Source organism: Nomascus leucogenys, chromosome 9, assembly GCF_006542625.1.
Source record: "Nomascus leucogenys isolate Asia chromosome 9, Asia_NLE_v1, whole genome shotgun sequence".
Taxonomy (NCBI): domain Eukaryota; kingdom Metazoa; phylum Chordata; class Mammalia; order Primates; family Hylobatidae; genus Nomascus; species Nomascus leucogenys.
The window spans coordinates 102,987,487-103,000,545 of NC_044389.1; the positions used below are offsets into that span (position 1 = coordinate 102,987,487).

The window sequence follows — 13,059 nt, forward strand, 5'->3', positions numbered from 1 at the left end:
TAACCAGGATGGTCTCCATCTCCTGACCTCGTGATCTGCCCACCTCAGCCTCCCAAAGTGCCGGGATTACAGGCGTGAGCCACCGCGCCCGGCCTGAATAAGGTAGTCTTTTTTGGTCTGATGAGAAAGGAGTCCTGAGGGTGGGGGCTGCAGAAAAGAGAAGCAGCTGCTCATTTCAGCTTCTTGGCACCTGTGACCTGAAGAGGAAAAACCACAGCTGACACACCTGTGTGGGGAAAGAAGCCAACAGGATGAGCACACTTCCTGGGTGAGTAGTTCATGCTTACCCTACTCCGTGCTCCAGGAAAGGAAGTGGCCCAAAGAAAGAAGTGAGGCACCTTGAGTTCTGGTTTCTGAGGCCCCAGGTGCTTTCCAACTTTTTTTTTTTTTTTTTTTTTTTGAGACAGAGTCTCGCTCTGTCACTCAGGCTGGAGTGCAGTGGTGTGATCTCGGGTCACTGCAACCTCTGCCTCCCAAGTTCAAGCAATTCTCCTGCCTCAGCCTCCCGAGTAGCTGGGACTACAGGCGCATGCCACCATGCCTGGCTAATTTTTGTATTTTTAGTGCAGACGCGGTTTCACCATGTTGGGCAGGGCTGGTTTCAAACTCCTGACCTCGTGATCCACTCACCTCAGCCTCCCAAAGTGCTGGGATTACAGGCGTGAGCCACTGCGCCTGGCTTCCAACTTTTACCAGTCTATGGAACGATGGGAGGTAGAGGTTTTGTAAAAGACCCCGAAGTGTCGGCCGGGCGCGGTGGCTCACGTCTGTAATCCCAGCATTTTGGGAGGCCGAGGCGGGCATCACGAGGTCAGGAGATCGAGACCATCCTGGCTGGCACGGTGAAACCCTGTCTCTACTGAACATACAAAAGCTCACCAGGCATGGTGGCGGGCGCCTGTAGTCCCAGCTACTGGGGACGCTGAGGCAGGAGAATGGCGGGAACCCGGGAGGCGGAGCTTGCAGTGAGCCGAGATCGTGCCACTGCACTCCAGCCTGGGTGACAGAGTGAGACTCTGTCTCAAAAAAAAAGCCCAGAGTCTCAGTGATGATAACACCCAGAATGGTGTCACCACAACCTCTCATTCAAAATCCTGAAATCTAGAAAACTCTAAAATCAAAACTTCTTTTATGCAACTTAATAAGTGACCTGAATTCTTCTGGTGACAAAAGCTGATGTGGATTCATGGCAGGGTGTTACAGGGTGCTGCCCCAACCTCATGGTGGGGGAGGGAGGGTGTGCGATAGGGATATATGCCCCATATTCCCTTTCTAAACTATGAAAAATTATTAAGTCCAAGAACATCTAGCTCCAAGGATTACGGTAATCGGGTTGTGGGCCCATCTTCTGTCTTTATGTGCTCTTTTTCTTTCTTCTTTGGTTCTTCCCCCCCACCCCCACTCTCGCTCTGTCATCCAGGGTGGAGTGCAGTAGCGCAATCTCGGCTCACTGCAACCTCTGCCGCCCGGGTTCAAGAGATTCTCCTGCCTCAGCCTCCCAAGTAGCTGTGATTACAGGTGCCCACCACCATGCCTGGCTAATTAGTAGAGATGGGGTTTCACCATGTTGGCCAGGCTGGTCTCAAACTCCTGACTTCAGGTGATCCTCCCACCTCAGCCTGCCAAAGTGCTGGGATCACAGGCGTGAGCCACTGTGGCGGCCATTCTTTGGTTCTAAATATGGTTAATCCATCCATTACTCAGCGTAGACAGAAAATTCACGATATCTTAATAAGCAGGTATATGTTCACAGAAAATGCACCACTTACCAGACCAGGTATGTAAGCTTGCAAGGTCAACCATCAAACCTTGGGAGAGCAAAACCACAGAAGTGGAGCTTCATATACCAAGTCACCACCAGGACAGTGGTTCTCAAACTTGGCTTCACACTGAATCACCTGGGAAGCTTTAACAAAACACTGACACCTGGGACTCTCTCTCCCCTCCAGACTGCCACACACAAATGGAAGTAATTGGTCTGGGGTGCGGCCTGGCCTTTGAGACGTTTAAACGTTCCCCAGGTGCCTCTGATACACAGCCCAGGTTGAGAGCCACTGGGCCAGGAAGTAAAAAATCCACATTTAAAGTGTGTGCTTTCAAACAGATCCATTTCACTCACAGTGAGCTGCCTGACCTCTGTCAATTACCACATCTAAAATTTTAGTTTGTTCATGTCACACAGCCCACTGGTGGGAGTTGGAAATTCAGCTCCAGGTCTGCCTGCTCAATCCCAATTCTCGAAAATTCTGCCAGTGGAAATATACCAAAAATAAACTGTTGACACATAATACCTGCTACTCATTTATTTTTCTGTTGATCTTTGTTTTGTGTTACCAGAAAATAATTATTATCAAGGGAAGAATCACTTGATGCACTTCAATTGTAATTTTAATCTCTTGTTGGTACTACAAACTTAAGATTTCCATATTAAAACAAAAAGGGGAAAACTAAAATAAATGATAGTGACTAATCAAAAGTTTCTAAATTCATAATGATGGTGCACCCAAGAGGATTTCCCTTTTGCTGTTCTACTTTAAACACACAGTGGAAGAATGACTACCCGACAATCATTTCTTTTGGATGAGACTCAAAATCAAAATGCACATCCATCTGCTTAGAAATGACACTGATCAAGAGGTGTTCAAACTCATAGATATGGCCTTCGGATCATAAAATGCTCTCCTGTTTAGCGATCCACTCATTAAATATTTTCTTGTGCTATATGCCAAGCTAATTTGGTCTAAATTTAAAATTTTTTTTTAGTGGAATGTGTATTACAGATTATCCACACCCAAATGAAAAACTACAACTTTTAGATTGTGCTCCAAATGTTATATCTGGTCTACCATGTTTATGTAAGAGCCAAAGTAAAGGGTCTTCTGCTTGGAATTTTTGAAATTTAGACTAGATCTGGAATAATGCCTGTCCCAGACCACTACTGTTGAGACAGGAGAATAAGGTCTGGAGGCAGGGAACCTAAAGCCGATTCATGCTGACTTCCTAGAACTAGATCAAAAGGAAAACCCCAACTTTCCACACCTAAGTAACAAAAGGACCAGAGGCTACTCTCTCCGCAACTCCCCCACCCCTTTCTGGGTGGCAGATGAAAAATTGAAAGTACCTCTAATTGGTTGCTCCCCACAACCAATCAGATATTTGCATAGGAGTGTAACTTTGTAACTTCACTTTAGCCTCTGATTGGTTACTTTCTGCAACCAATCAGACTGATTTGCAGGACAAGACTTCATTTGCATAGGAGTGTGACTTTATAACTTCACTTCAGCCTCTGATTAGTTGCTTTCTGCAACCAATCAGACTGATCATGGGCCACCACTTCATCTGCATGGCCAATGGAAAACCTCTAGAGGGTATTTGGAGCCCAGAAGATCCTGTAACTGGGCCCCTTGAGCCGCTTGCTGTGGCTGCTCCCATCCTGCAGAGTGTACTTTCATTTTCAATAAACCTCTGCTTTTGTTGCTTCGTTCTTTCCTTGCTTTGTTGTGTATTTTGTCCAATTCTTTGTTCAAAACGCCAAGAACCTGGACAGCTTGCAGTCAAGAGACCCTCCACCGGTAACACTGTTTAGATGAAAGGTTTCTGTTCTTTGGTTTGGTTTTGTTTGAAATAGGGTCTCGCTCTGTCGCCTAGGCTGGAGTGCAGTGGCGTGATCAGAACTCCCTGCAGCTTTGATTTCCTGGACTCAAGTGATCCTCCTGCTTCAGCCTCCCTAGTAGCTAGGACCACAGGTGTGCACCACAACTCACTCCCAGGTAATTTTTTATTTTTTGTAGAGATGGGGTCTCACTGTGTCGCCCAGGCTGATCTTAAACTCCTGGGCTCAAGCAATCCTCCCACCTCAGCCTCCCAAAGTGCTGGGATTATAGGCGTGAGCCACCATGCCTGGGCTGGATGAAAGTTTTTTAGCCTAGAGTTTTGACACTTTTGTCAGAATGTCCGACTCCTAAATCTTCTATGCTTATGGATTTGGAGGGGGAAATACAGTTAAAAAATGCATATACACACAAACACATGCACAGTGAGAGGAGTAGTGATTAAAAATTAAAAAGGAAAAATAGTAGCTACTTCTCATCAAATCAAAAAAGAAGGAAATGCATAACTGCCTACGTCTATGGAAGATGCAAATAGCAAGGAGGAACAAGAGTTATTGAGGGTATCATAACCAGGAATCATCACTAAGATGCAGAGTTAGGAAAAATTTATGCTGTGTGGCAAAGATGGTTTGTGACCACAGACTATTTTCTCCTTCTTCCTCAGTAATCAAAAAAAAAAAAAATATATATATATATATACACACATATATATTTATATATATTCATCATATATATATGATTTTATTTGGGTAGCAATGAACCCAACCAAAATATATTATTTCCTGAACTCCTTTGCAGCCAAGTTGGACATGTGATTAAGTCCTGGTCAGTGATTTAACCTAGCAAACCCATTACTGGGTAGATACCCAAGGGAATATAAATCATTCTATTATAAAGACACATGCGGCCAGGCACAGTGGTTCACGCCTGTAATCACAGCTCTTTGGGAGGCTGAGGCAGGCGAATCACTTGAGGTCAGGAGTTCAAGACCCAGTCTGGCCAACATGGTGAAATCCCGTCTCTACTAAAAATACAAAAGTTAGCCAGGCTTGGTGGTGTGTGCCTGTAATCCCAGCTACTCAGGAGGCTAAGACACAAGAATCACTTGAACCCGGGAGGTGGAGATTGCAGTGAGCTGAGATCATGCCACTTCACTCCAGCCTGGGCAACAGAGTGACACTGTCTCAAAAAAAAAAAAAATACTTGCATGTATATGTTCATTATAGCACTTTTCACAATAGCAAATACATGGAATCAACCTAAATGCCCAGCAAAGGTAGACTGGATAAAGAAAACATGGTACATATACATCATGGAATACTACACAGCCATAAAAAGAACAAGATCATGTCTTTTGCAGGAACATGAATGGAGCTAGCTGGAGGCCATTATCCTTAGCAAACTAATACAAGAACAGAAAACCAAACACTGCATGTTCTTACTAAAAAGTGAGAGCTAAATAATAAGAACACATGGAAACAAAGAAGGGAACAACAAACACAGGGGCCTGTTGGAGGGTGGAGGCTGGGAGGAGGGAGAGGATCAGGAAAAAATAAGTAGGTACTAGGCTTAATACCTGAGTGACAAAAGAATCTACAACAAACCCTTATGGCAATGTTTACCTATATAACAAACTTGCACATGTACTCCCAAACCTAAAAGTTAACAATAAATTTTAAAAAAAACCTTTTTAATAAAAAAGCTCTGGTGAATGGTATATAAGCAGAATGTTAAGTGGGATGTGAGGGTGGGAGTGGAGGTAGGTAGAGGGAGGGAGGCTCCCTTAAAGAAGTAGGCTCAGGGCTGGGTGCGGTGGCTCATGCCTGTAATCCTAGCACTTTGGGAGGCCAAGGTGGGTGGATCAACTGATGTCAGGAGTTCAAGATTAGCCTGGCCAACATGGTGAAACCCCATCTCTACTAAAAATAAAAAAAATTAGCCCTGCATGGTGGCAGGTGCCTGTAATCCCAGCTACTCGGGAGGCTGAGGCAGCACAAGAACCGCTTGAACTGGGAAGGCAGAAGTTGTAGTGGGCCAAGATCATGCCACTGCACTCCAGCCTGGGCAACAGAGCAAGACTCTGTCTTGAAAAAAAAAAAAAGAAGAAGAACAAGAACAAGAACAAGTAGTAGCCGGGCGCAGTGGCTCCTGCCTGTAATCCCAGCACTTTGGGAGGCCAAGGCGGGCAGATCACGAGGTGAGGAGATCGAGACCATCCTGGCCAACATGGTGAAACCCCGTCTCTACTAAAAATACAAAAATTAACTGGGTGTGGTGACACACACTTCTAATCCCAGCTACTCAGGAGGCTGAGGCAGGAGGATCACTTGAACCTGGGAGGTGGAGGTTGCAGTGAGCCGAGATCGTGCCATTGCACTCCAGCCTGAGCCACAGAGCCAGACTCCATCTCGAAAAAAAAAAAAAAAGAAGTGGGCTCAGGTTAGAGGCAAGTTCTTTCATGCCTTCTCCCTTCTGAAATAGTAAATTGCAGCATCCAACTAGGCCAATGGTTAGAAGTGAAACCCACCACTACGATGGGAAGCAAAAAGTTCAAGCTGAGTCCCTAATAACTGTGGAGCTGCCATATTTACCCTGGACTGGCTACTTCTGGACTTCTTTTACATGGGAGAATTAATACTTGTACTTTTTTGTTTCGTTTTGTTGTTGCTGCTGTTTTTATTACATTCAACTCTATAAAAAACATAACTGATCAAGACTGGTGTGAAAGTCATGAGAATCAGAATGGGGTCACAAATGGTAAGAAAACCTTGAAAACAGAGCTGGGGGAGTCCATGAAAAGAGGGTTCTCAGGCTTGCATGCCTGATAACATAAACAATCACAAAAGCCTGCAAAAATCATAATCCTCCACAAAAGCCATCACAACTTCACACAAGAAAATTCTTCTGCAAGGGCGTCGACCCGGAGACTGTCTGTCCCAACTCAGACTAGCTAGCATCACTCTTGTGATTGATCTTTGTGGTCAAGGGTAATTATTTCAAAACAATTATGCAATCCTCCTCTTTTTTTTTTTTTTTTTCTGAGACAGAGTCTCACTCCGTCACCCAGTCTGGAGTGGAGTGGCATGATCTCAGCTCACTGCAACCTCCATCTCACGGGTTCAAGTGATTCTCCTGCCTCAGTCTCCCCCAATAGCTGAGATTACAGGCACACACCACCAGGCCCAGCTAACTTTTTTGTATTTTTAGTAGAAACGGGGTCTCACCATGGTAGCCAGGCTGGTCTGGAACCCCCTAACCTCAGGTGATCCACCCACCTCGGCCTCCCAAAGTGCGGACTACAGGTGTGAACCACCACACCCAGCCCCTCATTTTTATCTTTAAAAACCTTTGTCTTCCTTTACCTCCTTTGAATACGCATAGTTTACTAAGGCTTGCGTATTCCCATTGCAATGCTCTATTCCCAAACAAACATCTTTTTTTAGAGAGCCTTTCTCTGTTTACTATTTAGGTTGATACTGGCAAAGGGAAAAAAGTATGTATCAATTGCAGGATCCTTGACCTAGGCCTTTGCTACTCAAAGCGTGGTCCTGGAAGGGTAGTGTGGACATCACCTGGTAGCTCACTAGCAATGCAGAATCTCAGGCCCCACCCCAGACCCACTGAATCAGAGCCCCACTTTAACAAGACTGCCTCTATGCCCAGTTTTTGTTTTTACTTTTCAGCTATTTATTTTTTATTTCAATAGCTTTTGGGGTACAAGTGGTTTTTGGTTACATGGATGAACTGTATAGTGGTGAAGTTTGAGATTTTGGCTCACCTGTCACCCAGGTAGCATACATTGTACCCAATATGTAGTTTTTTATCCCTCACCTTCCTCCCACCCTCTCTGCTTCTGAATCGCCAATGTCCATTATACCACTCTTTATGTCTCTGCTTACCCTATAGCTTAGCTCCCACTTATAAGTGAGAACATACTGGTTTGTACATACAGGTTTAGTCTTCCATTCCTGAGTTACTTCACTTAGAATAATGGCCTCCAGTTCCATCCAAGTTGCTGCAAAACAATGATTTTGTTCTTTTTGATGGCTGAGTAGTATTCCATGCTGTATTATGTTTATGTTATGCCTGATAACATAAACGCATTTTCTTTATCCACTTACCAGTTGATGGGCACTTAGGTTGGTTCCATATCTTTGCAATTGTGAATTGTGCTGTGATAAACACTGTATGTGCAGTTTGAGAAGCACTGATGTAAATTCTTTTAAAAAAAAAAACAAAAAAACAGACTAGACCAGGCACAGTGGCTCATGCCTGTAATCCCAGCACTTTGGGAGGACGAGGTGGGTGGATCGCTTGAGGTCAGGAGTTTGAGGCAACCCTGGCCAACATGGTGAAACCCCATCTCTACTAAAAATACAAAATTTAGCCAGGTGTGGTGGTGCACGCCTGTAATCTCAGCTACTGAAGAGGCTAAGGCAGGAGAATCACTTGCACCTGGGAGTCGAAGGTTGCAGTGAACTGAGATAGCACCACTGCATACTGGCCTGGGTGACAGAGTGAGACTCTGTCCAAAAAAAAAGGAAAAAAAAAAAAAAACAGACTAAACACCATGGATATAAATGACAGGCTGAGCACTGTTTCTATTACCTCAATTTGTATCCTGAAAAAAAGACACAGAAATGCGACCCGATTTTGAGGTCAGACACCAAACATAATATTTTCAAACAACACATTTCTTGATAGGTTCAAAATGCAAAAATAAAAACAGATATAAAGGTTATAAGAAGTTTAAAAAAGAAAACTCTGGAGAGGCCGGGCATGGTGGCTCATGCTTGTAATCCTAGCACTTTGGGAGGCTGAGGTGGGTGGATTGCTTGAGGCCAGGAGTTCAAGACCAGCCTGGCCAACATAGCAAAACCCCGTCTCTACTAAAAATACAAAAAAATTAGCCGGGTATAGTGGCGGGCGCCTGTAATCCCAGCTACTCTGAAGGGTGAGGCAGAAGCATCACTTGAACCCGAGAGGCTGAGTTTGCAGTAAACTAAGATTGTGCCACTGCATTCCAGCCTGGGCAACAGAGCGAGACTGTCTCAAAGAAACAAAAACAACCAAAAACTAACTTTGGTTTTTTTGAAGATATAATTCAAAATAAAGTAGACACTTTACACATGATAATCGAGCTGCCAAAATTCAGAAACAATAATTACTTTGAGCATTCATTACACCACAGCTTTTTTATTCTCACCTTTCAGTTACATCATATATATATTTCCTTAGGACCCACTAACTCTGACGTATCAGCTTCCCAGCTGAAAATTCATTTACCTCTGCAGCATTTAGAATTAAAAATTATATTTTTGATGTATATTTTCAGTCTGAAAATGTCTCCTCCACTCCCTGAAAACAACCCCAGCCAGTAAATGCAATTCTTTGAATGAACAAGGTGGGCTTTTTTGTTTGTTATTTCATATATTTCTGGCAGGGTCTTGCTCTGTTGCCCAGGCTGTAGTGCAGTGGCAGGATCACAGCTCACTACAGACTCCACCTCCTGGGCTCAAGCAGTCCTCCCACCTCAGCCTCCCGAGTAGCTGGGACTACAGGTACACACTATCAGGCGCAGCTAATTTTAAAATTTTTGGTGGAGACGGAACCTCACTCTGTTGCTCAGGCTGATCTCTAACTCCTAGGCTCAGGCGATCCTCCCACCTCAGCCTCCCAAAGTGCTGGGATTACAGGTGTGAGCCACTGTGCCTGGCAAACAAAGTGTGTTGAATTAATTAATTTTAGTTAATTTCCAAATAATTTTTCTACAGCAGTTTTTAAAGATATTATGTACATACAATAAAATGCCCGGATCTTAATTTTTCTACCAGATGACAATCTTATTAACCCATGTAATCCCCATGCCAATCAAGATATAGGGCATTCCCATCACTCCAGAAAGTTCCAAGGCAATGTTTTTTCATTATTCCCCAGCTGTACCTGCCACACAGAGGCAGCCACTTCTACTGTGGATTTCTTATTCTTATGTGGCCAGAAAATGGAACCAAAAATGATTTTACAACTGAAAGCTGATAAAAGAGCATTAAGAATGGTAAAGTTCCAAGTTGCCTATGAGTGTTTTTAATATGCTTTAATCTTCTATCAAAAACTTGTCTGATATGTGACTGTAAGGAATGAAAAAGACCTTGAGCTTGGTTCAATTAACAATATAAATGTTGATATAATTGCCAAACATTGGCTATACTTATACAGTTTCTTGATCTCTCTATTTTCTTTAAGTAGGTTTAAGTGGGTTTTCTTCCAATGGGAAAAACGAGTACTCCTGCCTGACCATTTCTGATACCAAAGAGAGCTACAATGTAGAGTGAAAACAGAAAATTTACTTTAAAAAAACTTTTGATTCTGTATTTGGGATTGAAGTTGTGCATTAGATAAGCTGACTGTTGTGTCTTTTGTTGTAGTCCAATATATTCTAAAATTGCATCCAGAGAGGAGTCTCTGGATGCCTTCTTCTTTCTTGGAATCAATTTACTCCATCAATTTGTCAGTAGGTCACTTTTAGGAGACAGGCAATGAAAACTGACATAGTTATTCCAAGAAACTTATGAGAAAGGAACTTTTAGCTTTTGGTACATTGCAAATGTAAGTTATCAGTAGTATTAGTGTTACTCATAAACCCACGTAACAAAATTCTGAGGAATAATACCAACACAAAAAGCATGAGACCAAATATGATGCATTCCCAGTTATCCTTAATCAACATGTCCATATCCTAGAGAGTCATTTTTCTCTCTAATTACAAGTCACAAATGTGCTGGTGTTGGAGATCAGAGCTCTGTTTTGGGGTGTGTTGCTGCATACTTGGGGGCCAGCTCTTGGATGAGATTCACATAGTCAGTTTTTTCTGCACAGGCCCTGCACTCCTCCCCCCAGCTATGCAGGATCTGCTTCAGCTCTGCCACTCTCATCTTCTGCAGGTCAACTGATGCCAAGTCCAATGTTTTTTCTAAATGGCAAAAAGGAAAAAAGCCAATTACAAAACAAATGGAAAAAAAATCCCTATGAATCACTTCAAAAGGCATATAGTTTGCTTATCTTGGTGCTGACTACCCTATGATCCAAGGCAGGGAACAATTCCAGTTTCCATGGAAACCAAGACACACCCAAGGAAAATGTGGTACAGCAGCCCTCTCTATCAGTGGGTTCTGCATCTGCAGATTCAACCAACAGCAGATCAAAAATATTCTAAACAAATTAAAGATAACACTACAACAATTAAAAAATACAAACAGGGCTGGGCACGGTGGCTCACGCCTGTAATCTCAGCAGTCTGGGAGGTGGGCGGATTGCCTGAGGTCAGGAATTCAAGACCAGCCTGGCCAACATGGTGGAACCCCATCTCTACTAAAAAAAACACAAAAAAATTAGCCGGGCATGGTGGTGGCATGCCTGTAATCCCAGCTACTTGAGAGGCTGAGGCAGGAGAATTTCCGGAACTTGGGAGATGGAGGTTGCAGTGAGCCGAGATCACGCCACTGCACTCCAGCCTGGGAAAGAGATTGAGACTGTCTCAAAAAAAAAAAAAAAAAATACAAACAATACAGTATAACAACTATTTAACAACGATATGGTTTGGATTTGTGTCTCTACCCAAATCTCACGTGGAATTGTAATCCCCACTGTTGGAGGAGGGGCCTGTTGGGAGGTGATTGGATCATGGGGGTGGACTTCACCCTAGCTTTTCTCATGATAGTGAGTGAGTTCATGAGGGATCTGGTTGTTTCAAAGTGTAGCACCTCCCCCTTTGCGCTCTTCCTCCTGCTGCAGTCATGTAAGACATGCCTCTTCCTCTTTGCCTTCTGCCATGATTGTAAGTTTCCTGAGGCCTCCCCAGCCACGCTTCCTGTACAGCCTGTGGAGCCGTGAGCCAATTAAACCTCTTTTCTTTATAAATTACCCAGTCTTAGATAGTTCTTTTTCTTTTTTTTTTCTTTTTTTATTTTTATTTTTTGAGATGGAGTCTCGCTTAGCTGCCCAGGCTGGAGTGCAGTGGCATGATCTCTGCTCACTGCAACCACCATCTCCCTGGTTCAAGCGATTCTCCTGTCTCAGCTTCCCAAGTAGCTGGGATTACAGGCACCCACCATCATGCCCGGCTAATTTTTGTATTTTAGTAGAGACATGGTTTCACCACGTTGGCCAAGCTGGTCTTGAACTTCTCACCTCAACTGATCCACCCGCCACGGCCTCCCAAAGTTCTGGGATTACAGGCGTGAGCCACTGCGCCTGGCCGATAGTTCTTTACAGCAATGCGGGAACAGACGAATACAAATAGCATTTTCATTGTATTAAGTATTATAAGTAATCTAGAGATGATTTAGAGTATACAGGAGGGAGGATGCGCATGGGTTATATGCAAACACTTAAGCATCAGTATTTTAGTGTCTGAGTACGGTCCCAGAACCCCTCCTGCACAGGTACTGAAGGACAACGGTGTATACAAAGTTATTGGGATAATTTGTGTTTTTAATTTGACTTTCTTTCCAAGAGATTATACTTGCTTCAAAACTAAGGGCCTATGTAGTTCCACAATGTTTACTACCATTTGGAGCATTCTCAAGATCAGTATTCCTAAAACAAATAGCACTGTATCCAAATTGCTGCTGTTAAGGTAACAAGAAGGAAACTCTTATACAAAAGGCAATCAGTTCCTTTGGGATGGCCTTGGTTTGTGGCCAACTTGAAAGCCATAGATTGTAATTAACCAGCAAAAAGTTATGGTTCGCTTTTGCTAGGAAGATGTATCTTCGGCAAAGCAAATGAGCATGTATACATGACAAAGCACTATTGGGTTTTAAATAAAAATGTAAAGAAATGCAAACACGTGAATAAAATTAGGAATATTCTCACTGAACCTTAATTGTTTGGGATCTCTGTTTTGAAACTCACCTGATGCCTGGCCCCTACTGGGATTAGGTTGCTAAATTATCACAGCATGTACAGCCCTTTGTGTTATTCCCACTTCTCCAATGCTAGTGCTTTGGTGCCAGCCAACCTGGCTTCTAAAATTCTTGCCAATGATACTTGTCACCAACATCTAACCTCCTCTAGCAAGACTACTATTTCCCTGTTTATAGATTATGTGCAGAAAATATCAAGAACTCAGCTACTTCTCAATTGCTGAAAAGATTGAAAAAAGCCCAAAATAGACAAAATAATAAGCTCATCTGGAATATACCAATAATTATAATTTTCCTATCAGAAAGAGGTACTTTTCCTCTTTCAAAAGAAAGTCTAGACGGGCGTGGGGGCACACACCTGTAATCCCAGCAACTCAGGAGGCTGAGGCAGGAGAATCTCTTGAACCCAGGAGGCTGAGGTTGCAGTAAGCAGAGATCATGCCACTGCACTTCAGCATGGGCAACAGAGCGAGACTGTAAAAAAAAAAAAAAAAAAAAAAAAGTGTCTTTTGCCCCTCCCCGCT

The 13,059-nt window shown here is 43.3% G+C and overlaps 1 protein-coding gene across 2 annotated transcripts in view; it reads right to left on the reverse strand.

The window, feature by feature from the left end:
* Nucleotides 1-9,537: 9,537 nt before the first annotated feature.
* CDNF (cerebral dopamine neurotrophic factor) overlaps nucleotides 9,538-13,059 on the reverse strand; it is an 18,788-nt gene continuing 15,266 nt past the window's right edge. For both annotated transcript variants that reach the window (XR_004031767.1, XM_003257646.4), the window contains one exon: nucleotides 9,538-10,581. Coding sequence is in view for 1 of the 2 variants with exons in the window: in XM_003257646.4 (XP_003257694.1) it covers nucleotides 10,403-10,581 (179 nt within the window). In the remaining variant the exon portion in view is untranslated. The remainder of the gene's footprint in view (nucleotides 10,582-13,059) is intronic.